The sequence below is a fragment of the Mercenaria mercenaria genome, chromosome 12 (genome assembly GCF_021730395.1).
Source record: "Mercenaria mercenaria strain notata chromosome 12, MADL_Memer_1, whole genome shotgun sequence".
Taxonomy (NCBI): Eukaryota; Metazoa; Mollusca; class Bivalvia; order Venerida; family Veneridae; genus Mercenaria; species Mercenaria mercenaria.
The window spans coordinates 20780439-20803733 of NC_069372.1; the positions used below are offsets into that span (position 1 = coordinate 20780439).

General features: G+C 37.3%; 1 protein-coding gene across 1 annotated transcript in view; it reads left to right on the top strand.

Annotated features, from left to right (window-relative positions):
• LOC123533171 (helicase domino-like) overlaps nucleotides 1-23295 on the top strand; it is a 91044-nt gene that overhangs the window by 65916 nt on the left and 1833 nt on the right. The window contains exons 31-44 of the mRNA XM_053520468.1: nucleotides 2597-2766; nucleotides 3492-3688; nucleotides 4125-4239; nucleotides 4547-4711; nucleotides 5095-5271; nucleotides 5645-5728; nucleotides 5991-6125; nucleotides 12417-12452; nucleotides 15130-15286; nucleotides 15704-15933; nucleotides 16382-16649; nucleotides 17486-17634; nucleotides 17898-17997; nucleotides 21165-21316. Coding sequence (XP_053376443.1) covers nucleotides 2597-2766; nucleotides 3492-3688; nucleotides 4125-4239; nucleotides 4547-4711; nucleotides 5095-5271; nucleotides 5645-5728; nucleotides 5991-6125; nucleotides 12417-12452; nucleotides 15130-15286; nucleotides 15704-15933; nucleotides 16382-16649; nucleotides 17486-17634; nucleotides 17898-17997; nucleotides 21165-21316 — 2135 coding nt within the window. The remainder of the gene's footprint in view (nucleotides 1-2596; nucleotides 2767-3491; nucleotides 3689-4124; nucleotides 4240-4546; nucleotides 4712-5094; nucleotides 5272-5644; nucleotides 5729-5990; nucleotides 6126-12416; nucleotides 12453-15129; nucleotides 15287-15703; nucleotides 15934-16381; nucleotides 16650-17485; nucleotides 17635-17897; nucleotides 17998-21164; nucleotides 21317-23295) is intronic.

The following is a 23295-nucleotide window of genomic DNA, read 5'->3' on the forward strand; positions in this document are numbered from 1 at the left end:
TTTTCATATCTGCAAGTTCCAGTGAAAAATAGGGAGTCCTCGATTAATTTGAACTAGATTTTAAACACTTAATGTACTACCTAATTACAGAACGCTAAACATAAATCCTTAAAAAAATATTTTAACCACAAGGCTCATCATCATTTGATATTCAGAAATATAAAGTTTGAACTGAAACTGTGATGTGATGATGTACAGTTGCTTTTAACTGAAAATTTCTATTTTCTGTTACGTTCGAGCCAATATGCCCATCTATAAATGTATAATGGCCCTTCAGCTTTATTAGAGAGCTGCACACTTGGCATGCTACTGCACTTTAATTAAATCGAGAGTCCGGAGAATTATACACCCTGAAGAAGGTACTAGCGGAAATACTGATTCAGAAACACTTATTTTCGCATTCTATATGGTTATTTGTGCGAGTCTGTTCTGGACCCGATTCTTTAATTATGTCTCCCCCAGGAGACATGTTGTTTTTGCCCTGTCCGTCCGTACGTCACACTTCATTTCCGAGCAATAACTGGAGAACCATTTGACCTAGAACCTTCAAACTTCATAGGGATGTAGGGCTGCTGGAGTAGACGACTCCTATTGTTTTTGGGGTCACTCTGTCAAAGGTCAAGGTCACAGGGACCTGAACATTGAAAACCATTTCCGATCAATAACTAGAGAACCACTTGACCCAGAATGTTGAAACTTCATAGGATGATTGGTCATGAAGAGTAGATGACCCCTATTGATTTTGGGGTCACTCCGTCAAAGGTCAAGGTCACAGGGGCCTGAACATTGAAAACCATTTCCGATCAATAACTAGAGAACCACTTGACCCAGAATGTTGAAACTTCATAGGATGATTGGTCATGAAGAGTAGATGACCCCTATTGATTTTGGGGTCACTCCATCAAAGGTCAAGGTCACAGGGGCCTGTACATGGAAAACCATTTCCGATCAATAACTAGAGAACCACTTGACCTAGAATGTTGAAACTTCATAGGATGATTGGTCATGCAGAGTAGATGACCCCGAACGATTTTGAGGTCACTCCATTAAAGGTCAAGGTCACAGGGGCCTGAACATTGAAAACCATTTCCGGTCAGTAACTTGAGAACCACTTGACCCAGAATAATGAAACTTCATAGAATGATTGGTCATGCAGAGTAGATGACCCCTAACGATTTAAGGGTGACTCTGTTAAAGGTCAAGGCCACAGGGGCCTGAACATGGAAAACCATTTCCAATCAATAACTTGAGAACCACTCGACCCAGAATGTTGAAACTTCATAGGATGATTGTTCATGCAGAGTAAATGACTCCTATTGTTTTTGGGGTCACTCCATTAAAGGTCAAGGTCACAGAGGCCTGAACATTGATAACCAGTTCCGATCAATAACTTGAGAACCACTTGACCCAGAATGTTGAAACTTCATAGGATGATTGAACATGCAGAGTAGATGACCCCTATTGATTTTGGGGTCAGTCTATTAAAGGTCAAGGTCACAGTGGCCTGTTCATGTAAAATCATTTTTTGGAAATAACTTGAGAACCACTTGACCTACAATGTTGAAACCTAATAGGATGATTGGACATGCAGAGTAGATGACCCCTATTTATTTTGAGGTCACTTGATCAAAGGTCAAAGTCACAGGAGCCTGAACAGTGACTTGAGAACCACTAGGCCAAGAGTGTTGAAATTTAGCGGTATGACTGGACATGCCAAGTAGATGATCCCTATTGCAGCCAACCATCAGTGTCTCTTTGACTTTCGCTCCTGACCCCTATTGACTTTTTGCCTATAGGACTTTGCATTGGGGGAGACATGCGCTTTTTTACAAAAGCATTTTCTAGTTCCCATAGTCGTCTGGCTTGTGGAAGATTGGTTTCACAGACTTTATTACACAGTCATGGGAGACTTTCATTATGTGATTAAAAGACCAGCTGCTCAGAGCTCTTGTCTGAAGACATGTACATCAAATTCAGCAACTTCTTTTATAAAATCATCATTTTTTCAGTGTAATCTTACATCATTAGGCCATCTCGTTGTTCAGGGTCTTCATTAGACCTTAGGATTCCATAACGTGGCCAAAATAAATTGAGCCATTATACTAACTTGACTGCCTGTATGATAGTCTGGACATTGTATAATGGTTACATATGTGAAACTGAATATCTCCTGATTCTTTCATGTCTTATAGTCGTCTAGCTGGCTTGAGAAAGACAAAATAGTTTACGCAGTTCTGGAGACAGCTCATTAGGTGATTGAAAGACGACCTGCTTTGAGCTTTTTCGGAAGACATGTACATCAAATTATAAAATCCTTATTTGTTCAGTGTAATCTTGCATCATTAGGCCATCTCGTTGTTCAGGGTCTTCTTTAGACCTTAGGATTCCATAACATGGCCAAAATAAATCTAGCCATTATACGAACTTTACTGTCTGTATGATAGTTTGGTCCTTGTGTAAAGGTTACATTTGTAAAACTGAATATCTCCGAAATTGTCGAAGGTCGATCCAAGTTTTGGTCTGTCTTAATGGAAATCTAATTATATAGCTTGGTTTGTTGCAAGTTTTAAAGGTATTGTTTGTTTTCACTTTGTAGGAAAGCTGCAGACTTTAGACATTTTATTACATCGTCTAAAAACGGAGGACCACAGAGTGTTGATATTTACCCAGATGACTCGGATGTTGGACATTCTGGAGGCTTTCCTCAACTACCACGGCCATAGATACTTGCGTCTTGACGGTACCACCAAAATAGAACAGAGACAGGTTAGTTCAAACATTTTGTGAAGTGAATAGTGTTGTATAAAAGTATCATGAAGTTCATAATGCGGTAGAAAAGCATGATGCAGTTCTTGTGCTGGATAAAAATGCCATAAAATTCGCAGTGCTGTACATACAATAGTATAATTGATAGCTGGGTGAATGATATGATTGATTCCTTTTAGTATAGTGTTCCTTATCACCAATTTGAGTCTGTCAGTTGGGCAAGTATCTTCAGGTGGAATCCATGAGTAAACCTCTTAAAGGGACTAACCCACACATTTTAGGCAAAAAAATGATTTCTCTAAAAAAAAGCCATAGAAAGTGAGTACTCTGAAAGTGACGTGTGGTACAAACTTATTGACATAAGATATTTGTAAGATATTGTTATAAATAACCGAAAGTACCGCGCAGAAGATAGTAAACCGCTTTTGTAATAATACAGGAAATTTATAGAAGTCTTATTGCATTCTTACCAATATGTAACTTTCATTATCATCCACTTTGTCATTTTTCAGTGTCGTATATACATTCTATGTCAAACTTTGTGGAAATGAACATGTTGAAAAATTTCACCCAAGCTGTTTGGGAGTACCTTTCGATGATCAACAATAAATGTACAATAGACAAAGTCCATATTGCAGTGTGCTCTTTTATTGCCACTTTGAAGCAATGAATAGTATTGTTTTAATCTATGAAATGAAATCAAACCAATGATTGTTATATTTCAGCAACTGATGGACCGTTTCAATGCAGACAGGCGGATCTTTGTGTTCATCCTGTCCACTCGATCAGGAGGTATAGGTGTGAACCTGACTGGTGCTGATACAGTTATATTCTATGACAGTGATTGGAACCCTACCATGGATGCCCAGGCACAGGATAGATGTCATCGTATTGGTCAAACCAGAGATGTCCATATTTATAGGTCAGTCCAGCTCTCGATGATTATAAAGATTTATCTTCATATCTTGTCTCACAAGGTGAATTGCCTGGTATATGGATGGCAGGGAAAACTTGTATTAGCTTTTTGTTTTGTATACACGGAAGATTATAGATACTGTAAAATCATTAAATTTCGTGGTTTTGGTCAAAACGGCAATTTCGTGGGCATCTGAATTCGTGGATTTCAACTTTGGACATAAAATGAAGGGAAATTTTACTTGTTCGTTGGGATTAAATTTTGTGGATTGACTCAACCACGAAATCCACGAAAACTAGTCCCCGACGAATATTAATGATTTCACAGTACTTGTTTTCTTCAGTTCCATTGGAAGATATGTGTAGGATCTGAGTTCTTAGTATACTTTATGTAAGACTTGTAATGAAAATACATACAACAACAATTGGTATTTCCCTTTCAGATTGGTGAGCCAGAAAACGGTAGAAGAGAACATACTGAAGAAAGCCAACCAGAAAAGAATGTTAGGTGATATGGCAATAGAAGGAGGCAACTTTACCACAGCCTTCTTTAAAGAGGTATGGATCATAGTTATCTTCACATACAACTTTTGATATAAAATCATATTTCAAGATCTCCTTTAAAATTTTAAAATGCCTGTTAAACAAAGTCTACAGAAATTCTTGCCGACTAATAAGGTCTACCATTTATTGGCAGCTGACAAAATATATATAATATAATTCTTCTAGAAACCACATGTTCTACCATTGCACAGAGGTGGATAAAATGAACAAGATGGGTAAGTTGGGCTGCCTGGTTCGAATGTTTTGTGTAAACCTATTTTTTGCAGCTGTGACATCTTTTCATGTAACTTACAAATTTCAGAACACAATCAGTGAGCTATTCTCGGAACCATCGGGCCTGGAATCTCTGGTCAAAGAGAAGGAACAAGAAGAGAAGGAGAAACAAATGAAGGCAGAAAGAAAAAAGAAAGCAGAACAAAAGAAATCTGATCCAACAGAATCTATGGCTTTAGCTCAGTTTGAGAAGGTAAGGTTTGTCTGTGGTTATTTAAGGGAGCTCCTTTACAAATAGAAATAATTTAGAACTTTATAACTTTGTTCAATCCATATATTACTAAGCTTGTCTTGATGACCATTGACCTATTCTGGTACTGAAATGACTGTTTCAAAGTCACGGTGGCTTGTCTGTTTGCAAGTTTCATCTCTAGGCCTCTATTAAAAGCAATATTGACTTGTTAAGTCTTACCAGAAAAAGAAAAAGGTAGACTTGAGCTAACATCTGTTCCATGTCAATCACTGTAAAAGCTGAATGATTTTAGTTGTTTATTTGATCTGTCCTTGGTAATTTTCAAGAATTCGATAAGATTACGTTTGTGATGAGGTTTTACATGTTTAAAATATTTAAAATAGGCTCTAGCCAAAACTGAAGACGAGACTGATGCTGTGGCTATAGATCAAGTCAAAGCTGAACAGAAAGCCGAGCTTGCTGAGTTTGACGAGAACATCCCTCTGGAAGATGGGGCTGACGGCCAGTTAAGAGAAGATGAATCTCATGTGGAACAGGAATTGGCTATGCTTGATAAAGAGGTACTAAAATTGTACAAAATAGCATTATCCTTGTGGAAATGATTTATCAGTAAATCCTGAAAAGACTACGAAACTGGACGTTAATATTTTTATTTGTGATCTTATTATATACTCTGCTTAAAATGAATATATTACTCTTTTAGCCTGCTGGCGGCAAGTGATTCTACCTTTGCGACCAATGCAGACCAAGATCAGCAGTCTGATCATGGTCTGCACTGTTCGCTATTAAGTCAGTAAATTTTCAGTGAACATCCCTTTGAATAATAAGTGGTACTGCAGAAATTGAATGATGGACCAGTCCCTTGTAGAAATTTAGCAGGGTAAGGGTTAAGAAAGGAGTAACCTCAGTTAACTCAATACCTTTTGTTTTCAGTTAACACCTATTGAAAGGTATGCTGTCCAATATACAGAACAAATGATGGAGCCTGTCAATGAAGAGGAACTGAAAATTGCAGAGGTTGGTGGGAATTTAATTATTGGAACCTATTCGAAGGAGGGATAGTTTTAATTGTTCTACGTTTGATTATTAGTTCTAACTGCTAAATTTGTTTACATACCTGCACAAAGCATTGGTGTAATTGCTTCAGTATTATCATTGTGTATTAAGGCAAGTTTTACTGTTTGCATATGTTCTTGTTATTACAGGTTACTTTTCACTTTCAAACAAACATGTAGCATGAAAGCTTTCATATAATTCCATGAATGCCATGTATTTGCAGGATGACATTGAGGCTGTGAAGAAAGATTGGGAGTTGAATCGATTAAAAGCATTGAAAGAGGAGGAAGAACGTCGTGCTGAAATGGAAGAGGACGAAATGCTGTACACTTACAGCCGTGATGATGCTTACCAACAGGTGAAAAAACGGAACAAACAACTAGCACAAGAGGCTCGCAGGTCTGCTGCGGAGGCTCGTGCCCAGTCCTTGAGTCTGTCTCCCCGCCGGGCGGGTCGACAGAGTCTTGGAGCTGGTGAGGAGTTTGAGGAATCTCCCTCCAAGAAGCAGTGGGTTTATAAAACGCCCAAGATTATTAGAGACCTTGTGAAAAATAAAAATGTTGATACAGAAAGTTCTAAGAAAAAATCTAAAGGTAGAAAGGGAGAGAATGATACAAATGAGGATGTGGATGTTGAAACTGTTGATTTTGCTGAAGAGAGTAGTAGTAAACCAAAAGTGAAGAAAAAGCTTATTAAGTCTGAGAAATCTCCTGTGAAGCGAACAAAGAAAGTGAAAGGAGAGAACTCTGTTAATGTACAAAAGAACATTGTTGGGCAACAAGTTGTTACAACTGAGGCTACAAGGCTTGACTCTTTGCCTGGTTATAGTGTTAGAGAAGGTATATTTCAGAAGCTGCAACAGTCTCCATCGAAATCTGTTGCAGATAGAGCCAATATCTTTGAACAGTTTGGTGTTCAGGCACCGCCTGTACAACCCTCAGTTCCTGGCATCAGTGTTGTCCAGGCACCTGGTCAGAATCCGGTCTTTCACAGTCCAATGGCTGGCCAGACTGTGCGTCTCATAAACACTCCCCAGGGTAGACAGATGGTGGTTGTCAGCTCGAGTCCTCCGGTCTTGCAGCAGACCAGTCCTCAGAATGTGGTGTTATTGCAGGGAATGCAGGGCTTCCCGCAAGGGATAGTTGTGGGCAATAATATTGTTTCTCTTCAGGGCACCCCTCTCCAGATGACTCCTGTTGGTAGGGGAGGTAATCCCATTAATCTCCAAAGTCCCAGAGTTGTTGGAACTCAGCAGATTGTTCAGCCAACTCGGCTGGCAACTAGGATTGTTTCCCCTGTAGGTGGACAGAGTCCAGCTTTTGTGCAGAGGTTAGTTGGTACACCACAGGTCAATACAAGCATGATTCCTGTATCGGTCCCAATGCCTCAGTTGAGCCCACAATCTGGGCATCTACAGCAGCTTGGTACCATTCCTCAGTTTAGGATACAATCCCCTCTAGTTCACAATGCTGGTGGTCAAATGGTGAACATCCAGACCACGACAGCAGCTCCACATAGAAAGTCCACTGTGCAGACAATAGCTAACCTCATTGCTGCTGGTAAGATGGCAAAGCAAAATGCTCCCCAGGCAAAACCAAATCCACCTGTACCTCAGCAAGCTCCACTAAGGCCTCCCCTCAGTATACCAAACCTTAGTAACTTGATGAAAGCCCAGGTACCCCATTCCCTGCCATCATCTAATCCGTCGTCTCAGGTCAGAGTTAACCCAACCGTAGCCAAGCTTGTAGCATCGCACATCCACTCTGCAAATGCTAGCACTAGTCCCAGTTTGGTAGCACAGAGTCCGGCTGCAACCAGTGCTAGAGCCCCTAGTCCTGCCATAATAAACCTGACCTCTGTCTCGCGATCCCAGAGCCCAACAGTTGTCAAGGTTGTGTCTGTGTCCAGAACAGGAACTCCATCTCCCAAACTTGGGACGCCAGTACAGCCTGGTAAACCCACAGTTGCTCAGCCAGCTCCAGTCCGGGGTGAAAACCCTGTTGCCACTATCAATATCAAAGGTCTTCCACCAGGTGTGTCAATACCAGCTAGTCTGGTGAACTCGCTGGTCTCTGGGTCTATAGGAGGTATTTCCAAGGGAGGTTTAATCCGAGGTAGAGTCCCAGCAGGCACTGGTCAAACCACTACAACCAAAGCAGTCATAAGAAAACCCATTTCTGAAGTAATGGACTATCCCAGTGTAAACAGTAATGCAAACCTTGTGAAACCAAACATCACAGGAGCTACAAATGGAGGGCCAGGGTCAAATGTCCAAACTGTACTCTCGCCAAAAGTAGACCCCCCGGATTATAGGGCCATGGCTGGTATGAAACCCAACCCTGAATCCGCATCTGCTAGTCCATCAGCACAAGCCTGGTCAAATCCAAATTTGGTCATCAGAACCCGTAGAGCCGCTGTCCAGCAACAGCCACTTCCTCAGTCACAGTCCCTGCAAATTCGGCCCAGCCCCACTGCTCCTTGTCCAACAGAAATCCCAACTCTAGTGGCCAACACAAATGGGCCTCCTGCCATAAATCTTAATATACCAAACCATGTGAATCAAATGGGAGCGAGTTTTGTAGCCAAAAAGTTGGACCAAAGCAGTGTACAAAATAAAACGGAGCAGAAAAGTAATGGTGGAGGAATTGATATAATAGAAATCGGTTGAGTTGTCAAGGTACATGTATATGAGCCTGCATTCTCTATAATGAAGAAGTCATATAAAGTGCACATAACAAATGTATGAATATCGAGTCTTTCATTTTGTTTCCTAATTTTCTGTTGCATATCACATCTATTAGATGTTCTTTTTGCACAATATGTTTAAAAGAAATTTGCCATTTTTTTTATTTTTTTTTTCACAATATGTTTAAAGAAATTTGCCCTAAGCAAATGTGAAATTGTTGACAGATTCAGTAGCTTTGCATTGATATTGTAGAGATTCACGGTTTCTTTGTAAACTAGATCTGGAGTTCCATTCCATAATTGCTTCAGGAGAATTTTTTGGTCATTTATTTTACTAGAACATGCGCTTGCTGAAGCAAAATGCATTTCTGAGTTGCATAAAAATAGCTTGTTTTACACTAATCAGTTTAACTGAGATTGCATTTGTGAGATTGTGTTCATTGAATGAAAGGGTCGAGACAGTGTGTATATATTTGTGGATGCTTGAACAAGTCATTGGTGCTTTGAAAGGCAAATACAATTTGCTACTCATGGTTTATTTGCACGTGTTGAATATAATATTTTGGTCACTATTTTTGATATTTAAGTTAAACTGATCTGTGATTAGTGACTGCATTTAATTTTGTATATATGAGATATTGTACCTGTGTAATTGTGTCCCGAGTCTATTGATTTTGTAAGAATGAGGAATTGTGTATATTTAAAGTTGGAGTGCTATTTGGATTGATTTTTCTCATGACATTTGTGCATGATTTCTGTTTACTATACATATGTATGTACATTTGCTACCATTATCCTTAAAGGTGGTTAATTAGATTTTGGTCAACAAATGGATTTGTTCAAAACTTAATTAGCTGATCATTTACACTGAATAGAGCTCACCGAGTTCGTAATAATTGTCAGATTTTCATTGGAAGTATTTCTAAAATTTGATTTTCTTATCCTGGCTGCCCAACCAAGATAGTGTTATTTTAGCATAAGTATGAATTAAATAAACATATTTTGCCTTAAGAATAATATGAATATTGGCACAATTGTATCAAAGTGGTCAAAGATTTGCATTGACAAGTACTTATTTTGCCACAATTAATTAGAAAATTATTATTACCTCCCTTTGTCTATCTTAGTTGGCTCTTTGTCTATCTTAGTTGGGCAACCAAATTATAATCAAAATAGGTGAATTCCGAAGCTACTCATTGTAACTTTACTTTTGTTTCAGGCAATTATATCCCAATATTTATCAGATGCAAGTGTAAAACTAGAAATTACATTGAAATCAAAAGAAATGGACCACTTTTTAAATACTTTAATATTGAAGGGAAGTAATTACAAATTTTCATATAAAGTAATAAACTTAACTTTTATAATAGGGATATTACTCTATGCAGTAGGTCTTTTTGTTCCTTAAAGAAATCTCTTAACAGAATATATGGAAACTGAAAAATGCCAATCTCATAAAATGTTGCTCAAATGTGATTGACCGCCTTTAATTGATGGAATAACAGGCTCCATGTTCTCGAAACATTTTTCGGTCGTGGTTGAGTTTGAGGTTGAAATTTTAAAAGCAGATATTACTAGAACTTCAAGATTAAATTCCAGCTGAGACTATCCATTAATACTGAATAGTCGCTTGAAAATTGTCATTAATTAACATTAAATTTAAACGTGCAATTTAGATATAAATGAGTGTTGTTGTCGAACTCGGCCAAGACCGAAATTGTTTGGAGAACTTTGGCCCAGGATATGTGCTGATAGAGATGTACAACCTGTGTTTCTCTTTCAAGTAAGGATTTGTTAAAACTAAATTTTGTTCTTGTTAACATTGTAAAAAATGATGAAAATTTACAGAAAAAAAAATAAATGATAAAAAATATACTGTGTTTTCTGCATCTTCTTTCCCTTTGTGTTCTACAAGAAGTGTGTACTAAATGTTGCTTCTTGATGAAACTAATGACAACACTTTGGAAATCATTTCAAAAAATCACATTTTCATTGTTCTGATAGAGCAACATTTTGTACATTCATTAACACCAGCAAGGTTTTGGTGAAGAAAAACGCCCAAAGAGTAAACCATTTGTATCTCAATTTTCTATGTGGCTCAATAAATGACTACTATTTACCTTTAAAGTTCGGTTTTGGTTCAGGGATGTATAAAAAACATTTGGATTACAATTTTAGAAAATTGACCGGTGAATATTTTAGAAATATTTCCTTACCAAAACCTTGATGCATGTTTGAGCACAAAGGAAAGTTGAGATGCAGATGCACACTTTACACAGGTAAAAAGAGAAAAACGCTAAAATCTGGTACATGGGATATATTTGTAGTAAAGGAGCACTCTTGTACTAGAAAAAAACAACCTTTAATTGTAGTTGAATCTGCTTGCATAGAGCTTGTGCACTGAAGTAAATGTCTTGGAAAAAATGAAATATCCAAGTCCAGTCCATTTACTCATAGTGGAGTCACAGTTAATTCTATCTTGCTGTTGGTGCTTCAGTTACAAAGGTCCTCAGAAAAATAACAGCATGATTATATTAACACCGCAGCTTCAAATTCTGATGCTCTACTACATCAACAGGATGGTCACAAGTGTTACCTTGACTAATGAATTTAACCTTGCTATGAAGTTTGGTGAAGCAAGTTGAGCTCGTCTCGATTCGAGATACTGGAATGAAATAAGGTTACCAAGACTGCTTAAAAGGCTACACAGCTGGAATAGTGTGTCCTTAATTATACAGAAATGATATTTCTTTCACTTAAGGTAGTTCTGCACGTTTGATAAACAGGAAGTGATTGCGTAACGTTCAGAAATGAAACTCATTTTATGAATTAATGACGACCTATGAGTAAATTTATTACAATGGCACTGTTACTATCTTTCTAAAGTTAAAATATGATATTAAAACATCTGATACGTTAAATAGTTGAAAAGAATGCCTTAAAATTAGGGTGAAATGTCCAGTTCACTTCAGTAGTGGTGAATTATCTCGAAATTAAGCATACGGATCTATACATTTTATTTCACCACATTATTGGTCACATGTTTATTTACAACTGTGAGAAGTTTTATTAAAATCTATATTGTGAAAAAATTGCCATTCGTGAAAACGTTATGGGAGTTGTAAATTCCCATAGGCGCTTTATGAAAAATTTCATGTAGTCCAAATTTTTCGAATCAGTCTAGCAAAGAACCAAAAACACGACCCTATCCTTTTTATTTGCTGAATTTTCTAAGTACGGTATATTCAGAAGTTTTGGAAAATCAGATTTTAATCAAATTCTACAATCTAGAAAACATATCGACCAAAACCTGCAGAACTACCTTAATTGACACACATAGTTGAAGGTTTCTTTCGTTGATCTTGTGTGTGCCCAATGACTCGCTAAACTGACCTTCATATGCCAGGTTGGGATAACATCTGAAAATTGCTGTCAGATTCCTTATTCCCAGTTTTCTTTTACAAACTAAAGCTAGGTAGTTTCATGGTCAGATTCTGGATTGCATGATGTCACATTTGTCCTGACTTTGCACACAGCCATAGGGCAATGAGTATAGCAGGGTTTAATTTAATAAAATGACCGGTTTTTGTTCCATAATGCTATATATAAAATGATTTAAAACCTGCTGGTCCAGTCTGAATATTACAATGCACGAAAATGAATCTTGTAAAAATAATCCTAGAGTTCGAACAATCTAAATAGCAAGGTGTTCACTTTTGGCTGTTCATAACAGTAAAACGACTGTAGGTTAAAGCTAGATAGCCGAGGAAAGTTGAATATTTTAAAGTAGGACTGTCTGAAAAGATGCGTTCAAGACATTCAGTAATTCCTACCCATCTTGAATACCTGTCAAGAAGATTGCAAACGTGTTTTATGTCGTACCAGTTTTGAGTTTGTGTGTACTTGCAATAAGTTGTTCGGTGGATGTTCCAAATTCATCAGTTTCAGTTTTGTTGTCTTGTAGGTGTTCCTCTCTGACTTGGACCAAGAACAAATGCCTGTAAGTCTGTTTGGCTGCTTATCTTTAATAATAAAATTGGTTTATTATAATAGTAGCTTGATCTGGGATGCTTTATTTGGCTCTCATGGATTTTGCCAGATTGAATCACAAGAGGCACGCCGATTGTAATCCGACCTAGCAAAATTCACGAGAGCCGAATACAAAATCCCAGCTCTAGCTCCTCTGGTAAGAATCCTATTATTATATACTTCCACGTTTTTGTTAGTTTTGTTATCAGACGAAATATTCAGTGTTTATCGATGTTTAAATAGAACTGAGAGTAGTTTTGTGTGCGAAACTTGAACAACTGTCTGGTCATGTATATTAACTAAAAGAATTCCAGCAACAGTTCAAAAGTTACAATACAGAATATTTTATCCGCCTGTTTGTATTTACTTGTGAAATACATGCCGTATTTTTGACAGAATTTATTATAGGTATATGATAATATAATATATTGTGACTTTATTTTTAGCTCGACTATTCGAAGAATAGTCTAGCTATTCTACTCACCCTGGCGTCGGCGTCGGCGTCACACCTTGGTTAAGTTTTTGCATGCAAGTACATACAGCCATCAATTAAAGGCATATAGCTTTGAAACTTATTTTTTCTTTTTCTAGGTCAATTACCAACCTCTCTGGGTCAAGTCCCATAACTCTGACATGTATTTTGGGCAAATTATGCCCCCTTTTGGACTTAGAAAATTTTGGTTAAGTTTTACATGCAAGTTACTATCTCCAAAACTAATGCAGATATTGATTTGAAACTTCACATGTGTCTTCGGGGTTATAAATTTAAACTAGTTGATAGCAGCAAGTCCCATAACTCTGACTTTCATTTTGGCCAAATTATGCCCCCTTTTGGACTTAGAAAATTCTGGTTAAAGTTTTGCGTGCAAGTACATACAGCTATTTCTAAAATGCATATAGATTTGAAACTTATTTTTTCTTTTTCTAGATCAATTACCAACCTCACTGGGTCAAGTCCCATAACTCTGACATGTATTTTGGGCAAATTATGCCCCCTTTTGGACTTAGAAAATTTTGGTTAAAGTTTTACATGCAAGTTACTATCTCCAAAACTAATGCAGATATTGATTTGAAACTTCACATGTGTCTTCAGGGTTATAAAACTAGTTGATAGCAGCAAGTTCTATAACTCTGACCTTCATTTTGGCCAAATTATGCCCCCTTTTGGACTTAGCAAATTCTGGTTAAAGTTTTGCGTGCAAGTACATACAGCTATTTTTAAAAGGCATATAGATTTGAAACTTATTTTTTCTTTTTCTAGATCAATTACCAACCTCACTGGGTCAAGTCCCATAACTCTGGCATGTATTTTGAGCAAATTATGCCCCCTTTTGGAATTAGAAAATTTTGGTTAAAGTTTTACATGGAAGTTACTATCTCCAAAACTAATGCAGATATTGATTTGAAACTTCACATGTGTCTTCGGGATTATAAAACTAGTTGATAACAGCAAGTCCCATATCTCTGAGCTTCATTTTGGCCAAATTATGCCCCCTTTTGGACTTAGCAAATTCTGGTTAAAGTTTTGCGTGCAAGTACATACAGCTATTACTAAAAGGTATATAGATTTGAAACTTATTTTTTCTTTTTCTAGATCAATTACCAACCTCACTGGGTCAAGTCCCATAACTCTGGCATGTATTTTTGGCAAATTATGCCCCCTTTTGGACTTAGAAAATTTTGGTTAAAGTTTTACATGCGAGTGTCTATCTCCAAAACTAATGCAGATATTGAATTGAAACTTCACATGAGCCTTCGGGGTTATAAAACTAGTTGATAGCAGCAAGTCCCATAACTGATATGCATTTTGGTCAAATTATGCCCCCTTTTGAACTTAAAACTCTTTTGATATTTAACTTTTTTGGGTAATATTTTCCTGCTTCTGGGACAATATTTCGAATAGTCGAGCTTGGCTGTCTTACGGACAGCTCTTGTTTTACTTCAGTATAAAATTTCTTGATTAGTGGCAAGGGAGTTTAATGTACAAAATGTCATCGGGACTGAGGGAAAATACTGAAACAATAAAGATGCAATGTTGTAGCAAAGGCCACCTTTTTATATGCCCATATTGGAAAAACGTGACAGTGATGGTGGGTGTGTCTGTCCGTCCGTCAGTCCAACATAATTTATGTCTGGAGCATAACTTTATAACCATCAAAGATATTGATTTTAAACTTGGCATATTGGTAGATGGCGATGAGACAATATAAAAAGCACTTTAACTGGCTCTGTTGGTCTAAGGTCAAGGTCACACATTGAGTTTGTGTCCGGAGCAGAACATATTAACCATTCAAGGTATTTACTTCAAACTTTGGATGTAGGTGGGTGGTGATTAGACAATGTGCAGAGTGCATGAATCCGGGTGTTATCAAAGGTCACAGCAAGGTCAAATCTGCCCATCATTTTGTACACACACCCGCCCCCACCGCACTAAAAAAATTTTTTTGAATTTATCATCAGTCTTCATAACATAGTTTATATTACCCCACTTGAGCCCTTGTTCAAGGTTTATTGATTTAAACTATCCTGGGAGATTTAGGTTACGAGTCAAATAAAGTGAGACTTCAACAGTATATTGCCAGTCGTTTATTGTGTTAGAGTGCCTCAAGTTTGATGAAGCCTTTTGTACAGGACATTTTATATGACAGTTGTGGGCACCACCTACACCTCCCCATGATGACAATGATGTGTACATAGACCAGACACTGCTCTTCCTGTATGAACATTCTGTGATGCCAGAAACACAACTACCTCCTGTATATGTGAAGAAAGAGAAGAAGAAAATAAAGGTGGAATCTATAACAAGTAAGTTTATGACAAGTATACTTTCAGTTATTGTTGTTGGAAAAGTAAAAGAAAAAGGCTTCATAACAGAAGTGAAAGACAGTCCTGCTCTAGACAAATGACAGTGATATGTAAACAGTTGTAGGACACATCTTATTCTGAATTATCTGTAGGTGATCTTTTGTGAATGCTAATTGTATTAACTGTGGTAGTCCCATAAGCTAATAATTCAGTCCAGCCTCTGTGTGATAAGGTCAACATGAAAGCCATATCTTGAAGGAATACACAATCTGAATCGTTTATCCACTGGAGAATAAGTTCTACAGTATTTCAGAATGAACAAGCCTTGCGTAGAGTAATTACAAGATGTTAATTTTTGAGAAAACTGATATATATGACTTGTACAATTGGCTCATTCATTGTTGTAATTTGTGGCAGCTCGTAAGCAGAAGCAGAAGAGGGAAGAACAACCAAGAGTGCCTAGATCTTTGTTTGATCGTGCCAATGCTCAACTGCTGCGACTGAGAAGAGATGCCAAACTGCAGAAACTGAAGATGGGTCAGCTAAAGCCTTACAGGCCTTTACCAACAATGCCTCCTAAACCAGTGATGGAGCAAGCTCCAGACCATCCTGAATGGCTTATACATGAAGACTGGGCTCTATTACAGGTATGTTATCTTCAGTTCTGTTTAAGAGAACTTTTGGAGAAACTAAATGGTTTGCTAAAGTTAACCTGTATTTCAGGATATGTAGCTCTATATTCCGTGTTAATCTCTATATTGCATCTTTGTTTAGTCCTCGAGTATTTTAATCTTGTATTGTGATTTTATAATGCTGTCTGCAAGTTATTTATCAAACTCCTTTGCACTCCAATTATTTTACAAGGAAAGGAGGAACTGGATGAATGAATGAAGTAGCTTTTAAAAAAGAAAAAATAGATTGTTGGTAATCCCAGGAGAAAAGGTGTGGTGCTTGGATTATGTACTGTTTCAAAATACTTCTTTCCTGAATCCTGGGAATTTAGATGTCTATGAATACTTCAGACTTGTATATTATGGCTGGTAACTATTCTACTTACTAGAATCAGAGGCAGTTCTTAATTTATTTGTTTTGCAGGCTGTCCAGAGTTACTTTGATGTGCCTTTGAATCTGATGATAGTGAATCCTGCACATACACCAAACTGGGACATGGTAGCTGATGTGGTCAACAGCTGTAGCCGCGTATACAGATCTCCGAAACAGTGCCGCCTGCGCTATGAGAACGTCATCATTCCAAGAGAGGAGGGTAGAATCATGTACGATATCACACCACGAAAACAAAAGAAACAGAAGGGCATCTATAAGATGGTATGTATTGATTTTGAAAGATTTGACGACAGTTTCTGTAAATTTCACTTAGTTGGAAAATTTTCTAGGGACCTCTTTTTGGACAAAAAATTTGTTGATCTTTTTAAGTACAATATCCTTTTGCTGTGAAAAAATTTTTGGGAACGTCAGACCTATGACTAGGGGAAACCGAGTGCGTTATTAATGGAAAAGAAAACGTGAAGTATACTTATAGATATCTATAAATGTTATATTCATGTATTTTGTGGATATTTTTGGCAAAGGAAATCGTGCAAGAAGACTGCCAGATCCACAGTCAACAGAAACAATGGCCTCCCATTTTGTATCTTTACGTTTTGACTCCCCCAAAGCATCGCGTAAACCCCCAACAATGCGACAGCCCTTGTCAACCCAACCTTGAAAAACCCCCAAAGCATGCCAGTTACTTCAGGAAAACAACATCCAGTATATCACCGCTAAACCCCCATGCAGGTTGCAGAGATTCGCGCCCAAGGGATCCACGGAAAAAACAAAACCACAGCAACAAGCGCAGCTGCAGTAAGTTTTTTTCCTAAAACATTCTATACTTGTTTATATTTCATATCAAACATTCTGAAAAAAAAAATAAAGCGAAATACTTATTTAAAAGATAAATATCCTACAGTTGTTGAAGAAAATTCCCAGGAATAAGTTTTGTGCATATTGATTTTGTACTGTTTAAAATACATTGCTATTTCTGAATATGGGAATTTTGATGCATAGATTTCAGACTTGAAATATTATGGCTGTTTTCTATTACTAGTCAGAGGGGGGTTCTAAATTTTTGTTTTTCCAGGCTGGACTTTACTAGAGTTCCTTTGAAATGTAATGTTAATGAACCCTTTGGTAATACAGCCTACATAGATACTGTGTTCAACGGGCAAGTAGGGGAACAGACTCCGACAACAAGTGCCGCCAGGGATAGAACGGTCATTATACCAGAGAGAGGGAGGCACTACCATATTGCCCATGAAACTGTGAAACACAACTGCTCCTATAAGAAGGTATGATTCCTTTGAAAGTTTGGAAGTGTTGTAACTTCACTTAGTTGTAAAAATATGTAACCTCTTTTTACATAATTGTGCTTGTTTTAATACAAATAAATCCATTTGCTCTAGAAAAGTTTGAAACTTGTCAGACTCTATAGTGACTATGTAGAAAACCGAGTTGATTGTATATTTATTGGGCACGAAGAAAACTTTTTTGAAGTATACTTATTAATACTATTAATGTTATGTTTTAACATGTATTTTATTGATCATTTTAGCTAAAGGTTAATCTCCTGAGATTGGCCAGTTTTCCCTTTCAACAGCAAAAGGGCCTCGCCATCTTGAATTCTTTAAGTTATAATCGGTACCAGACTGCAGGTAAACACACTTCACAGCCCCAAAGACCCTGCCCCAACCTTGAAAAACCCCAAAGCACTGCCAGTGTGTATCTTCTGGGGTGGGTCTCACACCCCAGTAGATCCAAGCCGCTAAACACCATACAGTGCAGGTGCAGTGATTCCACCTGCCAGAGGATCCAGCTTTAGAAATACAGAACATATATTTCAACAACTCAGCAGTGCATAAGTTGTTTTGTCTCCTCTATAAACTTGATTTGATTTTGCATATTAAACCCCATTCTGATGAATTACAGAGGAAATCTTATTTAGCTTTTGCGGAATTACGGTCTACCCAGTAATTTGTAAAGGAATAATCCATGGATGGACCAATTTTCAATAAAACTAAATGTTCTATGTGTCTGTTCGAAACCCGACAAATTTGGTTTTCTGAGGTGATGAATAATTTTTAAATAGTTCTAGCTATATAAAAACCCTTTACTGTGCATTTCTTTGCAGTATAAAAAATAGTGTTGGGGAGGGTGTGTAAGAGATTTGCATTCTATTCCCAGTTTTTAAATTTGTTTCTTCTGGAGAAAATGGACTATTACATAGATGGCAATTTCAATTAAGAATAAAAGGGTTAATGAGGAATTTTACTTTTTTGAATTACTACCTACAATATACTTTAGGGTTAAATACGTCAAGTAGGAAACAGTCAACGGAAACTAATGTGCCCAAGGATATAAAACGCCACCTTTCCTCAGAAGTTCACAGGTGACGGCAACCCCCAAAGTACCATGACAAGTGTGTCAACTACCAAATCAATTGCTAAAAATAAAATTTTTTGCTACAGTTTGAGACGATGAAACCCAGTGGTGTAAAAAAGAATGAGTTTTCACACTTTTTGTTTTTAACAAGGTAATTTACAAGATGTCTCTGGAATAGTTAAACCCAGCCCTTTTCATTCATGCTATAGTAAATAAAAACGCGAGATTGATACTTCATTTGCCCAATATTTGCCCCGTTAACAAATTTCCTTTGTTTAGGTTACTGATTTCATATTTTTACAAATAAAAGTACTTTTCTTTGAAACGTGCAGTACACATTTTTAATTTAAATAGAAAAGTACAATGAGTATAACACGTTTCTCTTGTTCACTTGTCAGAAATGGCCCTTTTAACTACAAAACAGTTCCATTCTTGAACAAAAATTATAACAGTTACAGACTTGTAACAGACACAAACACAAGCGGCTGCCATTAACAGCAGAGCCCCATGCCCATGCAGAAATCACTATAGTACAGTTGTGGGAATTTGCTGGTGTTTGACTAGGTTCGATAAGCTTAAAGACAGTAAGCTCTAGTTGAGGACACATCAGTTGGCACAAGGTCAGTGCTGTAAACCAATTACCGGGCGGAATTATAATTTATTTCTGATATACAAAAATGTAAAATTTTATACTTAACTCGTTTTCGTGCTAAGTTAACCTTTTTGCTTCTCCTCCGAGGAAAGTTGATTTTGTTTTTCGCTTCGCGTCCGCCCCTCGGCGTCTGAAATTTTCTTGTGAACAAGCTTTTCTAGCATGGTCTATGCGAAATTGACGGTTCACCTGGTTGCCAAGTTTCGAAAGGTAATAATGCAGTAGGGGCACCTGGGGACTTCTCTAACCAAATCAAAGCTTCAAAAAAGTCAGCCATTTGACTTATAATTGTGTCAAGTGGGGGACTTTGGGGAAAACCCAACAAAAATAAAAAAATTTGGGTGCCAAGATGGCATCTGTTTCTGGATCTAAATATTGTCAGCCAATTTCACTTGCATGTAAAATCTTTACTGTGCAGTTCGTACTTCCTGCGGTCAAAAATGGCAGTGCTTGAGGAATGTGAGAAAATTGTCATTCTACATTTCCATTTTTTCATGAATTTTGAATAGCAAATTTCACTTGATGAAAAAACTAGGTTAAGTATAATCTGTGACGGGGTAAAAATATCATTTAGGTCAAAAAAAGTCAAATGGATCGTGACCATTTTATCTTTTACTTTTTCACTCGATGATATCTTCAAGTAACTGTAAGGAAAAAATATAAAACGCTAAAAATAAAAACAGTGCCCCTCCTAACCTAATTTTGACCATGAAATTTCAAACGTTCACCCTTGATGTCCTCAAGGGTCTTCATCAGGTCATAGGAAAAAACTACCCAGTACAAAATAGAAAATTTGTCAACAAACCAAATTCCAATGACTCAAAAATTAAATTCCCTTGTGATATCTCAGTTCGAAACGAGGGGGAACAAAGTGCAGTATTAAAATAGAAAAATTTGAGTTTCAACACATTTATCATGGACCCAAAATTCTGCAAGATGTCACCTTGATGAATAGTTAGTCAACGGCCCAATTTCACTTCTAGGCTAAAAATAAAAATACCTTGTGTTAGTGGCTATATTTCAGAATTTTTGAAAATTGGTGAATTTCACCGATGATATATGTCGAATTCATTGGGTTAAAAACTGCTCATATATTTTTAAATAGAAAAACCTTTCCTCCAAAAGAGGCCATATTTCCTTCCAAGATCTTCAAAACAGCAAAGTACATTGAGTACTAACAGGTTTTATTTTGTTCACTTGAGTGCAGAAACTAGCTGTAGGTCTAAAAATAAAAAGCCTTGAACTCCTCAACATATTCCAGTTACTGCAAATAGCAGCAACAGACATTGATCATGCCACAAAAACAACAAGTAGGTGGAAAAATAGCAAACCTTACTACCTCTCAAAAGACCATATTTAGAGTTTCAGAAAATTGGTGAAATTTTCAGCCTTAATGACTAGGTAAAGTTAAAATTATGCAAAACAGTATGCCCTATGGAGAAACTGTGGCTTCAGACCATTTTTTCAGCTGTTATCTCAAAAATTGGTCAACAAATTTGATAAATTTGTTGTGTAAAATACATTTGCAAAATAAAATAACAAATGTAAAATTCATTTTAATCCCCTTTATAAGCTTCACCATCAAGGGTCATCAAAAAATTTTCTTGAACTATTATACAGACCAAGTCAGTTGGACCAATGTTTTGTGTATTTAAAGTATAAAGTGATATCATTGCCAAAGCTTTATTACACTAGGCTAAGTGTAATAGCAAATTAAGTAACGGCTTTATTTCACTCAACGGACATTAAAGTGATAAATAATTTGTATGATACACACAAAATATCCAGTTATTAGGTTTGGCCGTTTCAAATACCAGTATGTGTTATCTGTGTTACAGCCTGATCCACTAAGACACCAGCAGCTGAGGCAGCTCAAGGGACCTGTGATACAGGGACAGAAAACTGTGATAGCTCAACAACTTGTCACCAGTATGGCACAGGTATACTTTTATAGTTTTTAAGGTTTAATCCTACCATGTAAATGATTGTGCCATGATAACATGGTCTGGTCTTATTGTTTTGACCCGCCCACATAGCGGGTTCTATGGATCGCGGGGTCGTGAATTCGATCCTCGGGTGGGCCGTATGGTCTCCGTTACTATTTGATAAACGACATTGTGTCTGAAATCATTAGTCCTCCACCTTTGATTCATGTGTGGAAGTTGGCAGTCACTTGTGGAGAACAGGTTTGTACTGGTACAGAATCTAGGAAAACTGGTTAGGTTAACTGCCTGCCGTTGCATGACTGAAATACTGTTGAAAAATGGCGTTAAGCCCAAAACAGACATACAAACTTTTTGTTTTGAAGCATTTAGGTGCAGATAAATACATGTACATATTAGGTGTTGTTTGTTCTGTATTGGGGTAGGGAAGCTGAATGGCTGGGTGCTGAATGTGGCTGACTTTCTCACCTTCGTAAGTGTAGGTATGAGACCAAGCTGGGTTGTGTGAGGAAACTGGTGTCTGTTATAATAGGTAGGAGACTTCATTCACGATTACAAGCTTGAAAATGGCCATATGATCTGAAACTTAGAACCAACTAACAGCAACAGCCTATTCTATAGTGGATATATTTTCTTTTGACCTTATTGTACCCCCCGACAACAAAGTTGTAAGGGGGGGGTATACTGGTTTCAGGTTGTCTGTCTGTCCGGGGTCTGTCCTCGTAGACGCAATCTTGTGCGCACCATCTCTCCTTACCCCTTGACAGAATTTAATGAAACATTCACACAAGTGATCATACCACATAGTTGTGCATGGGGCATGTTAGGTTCTTTTAGAAAAAAAAATTGCAGAGTTATGGGACTTTGTTTTTTTGTTGCTATACTAATATACATAGACACAATCTTGTGCGCACCATCTCTCCTCATCCCCTTGACACAATTTAATGAAACATCTCACAAGTGATCAGTACCAACAGTAGTTGTGCATGGGGCATGTTAGGTTCTTTAGAACAAAAATTGCAGAGTTATGGGACTTTGTTTTCTTGTTAACATACTATATACATAGACACATACAATCTTGTGCGGCCTAATCTCTCCACAACCCCTTACACACAATTTAATGAAACTTCACACAAGTGATCAGTACCAACTAGTTGTGCATGGGGCATTTTAAAGGTTCTTTTAGAAAAAAAACTGGCATAGTTATGGGACTTTGTTTTTTGTTACTATACTGATATACATAACACATCTATGTGCACCATCTGTCCATCATCCTTATGCAATCTATGGACGTCAAAATTGAATGTAAACTGTTGTGCATGGGGGGTATCTTTCATTTCAGAGTTTATGGGACTCTATTTTTTTTTAATATACTCAGTAAAAAACACCTTGTGCAATCTCACCTCATCCTTGGCCCAAAGTTCAATTGAAACTTCACACATTGACAGTGATTGTTACATGAGGTCTATACATAAAAGGTTATGGACTTTGACCTTGTATAAAACTGTCCAAAATGAAAGTCTGTATGCTATTTTGCATGTTCTCCAATGCCCTTACTTATGAAACATAGACAAGTGACAGAACCACCCTAGTTGTGATGTGCATGTTCATTTTTTTAAAAATATTCGCATGTTATGGGACTTTGTTTTTTGTTACTAACGTATACATACAGTTTTAAAATAACACAGTCCACATAAAAATGCAATCTTGTGTCCAAATTAAAATTCTGTGTCAGGCAGGGGGGGGTACTTTTCATCACCTTTTATGATAGCTCTAGTTTTAACATACTTCAGTTAAAAATCACCTTTGTAATATTACTTTATTAGGACTCAATTGCGCATTGGATAAATTGCTACCCTTTTTGACAGTGATTGCCTTACATGAAAGTATAGACCCACCTTGTATAAACTGCCACAGATCAATTTTCTGTTCTATTTTGCTTGTTCTCTATGCCTGTGCTTGTAAACAGGAGAAAC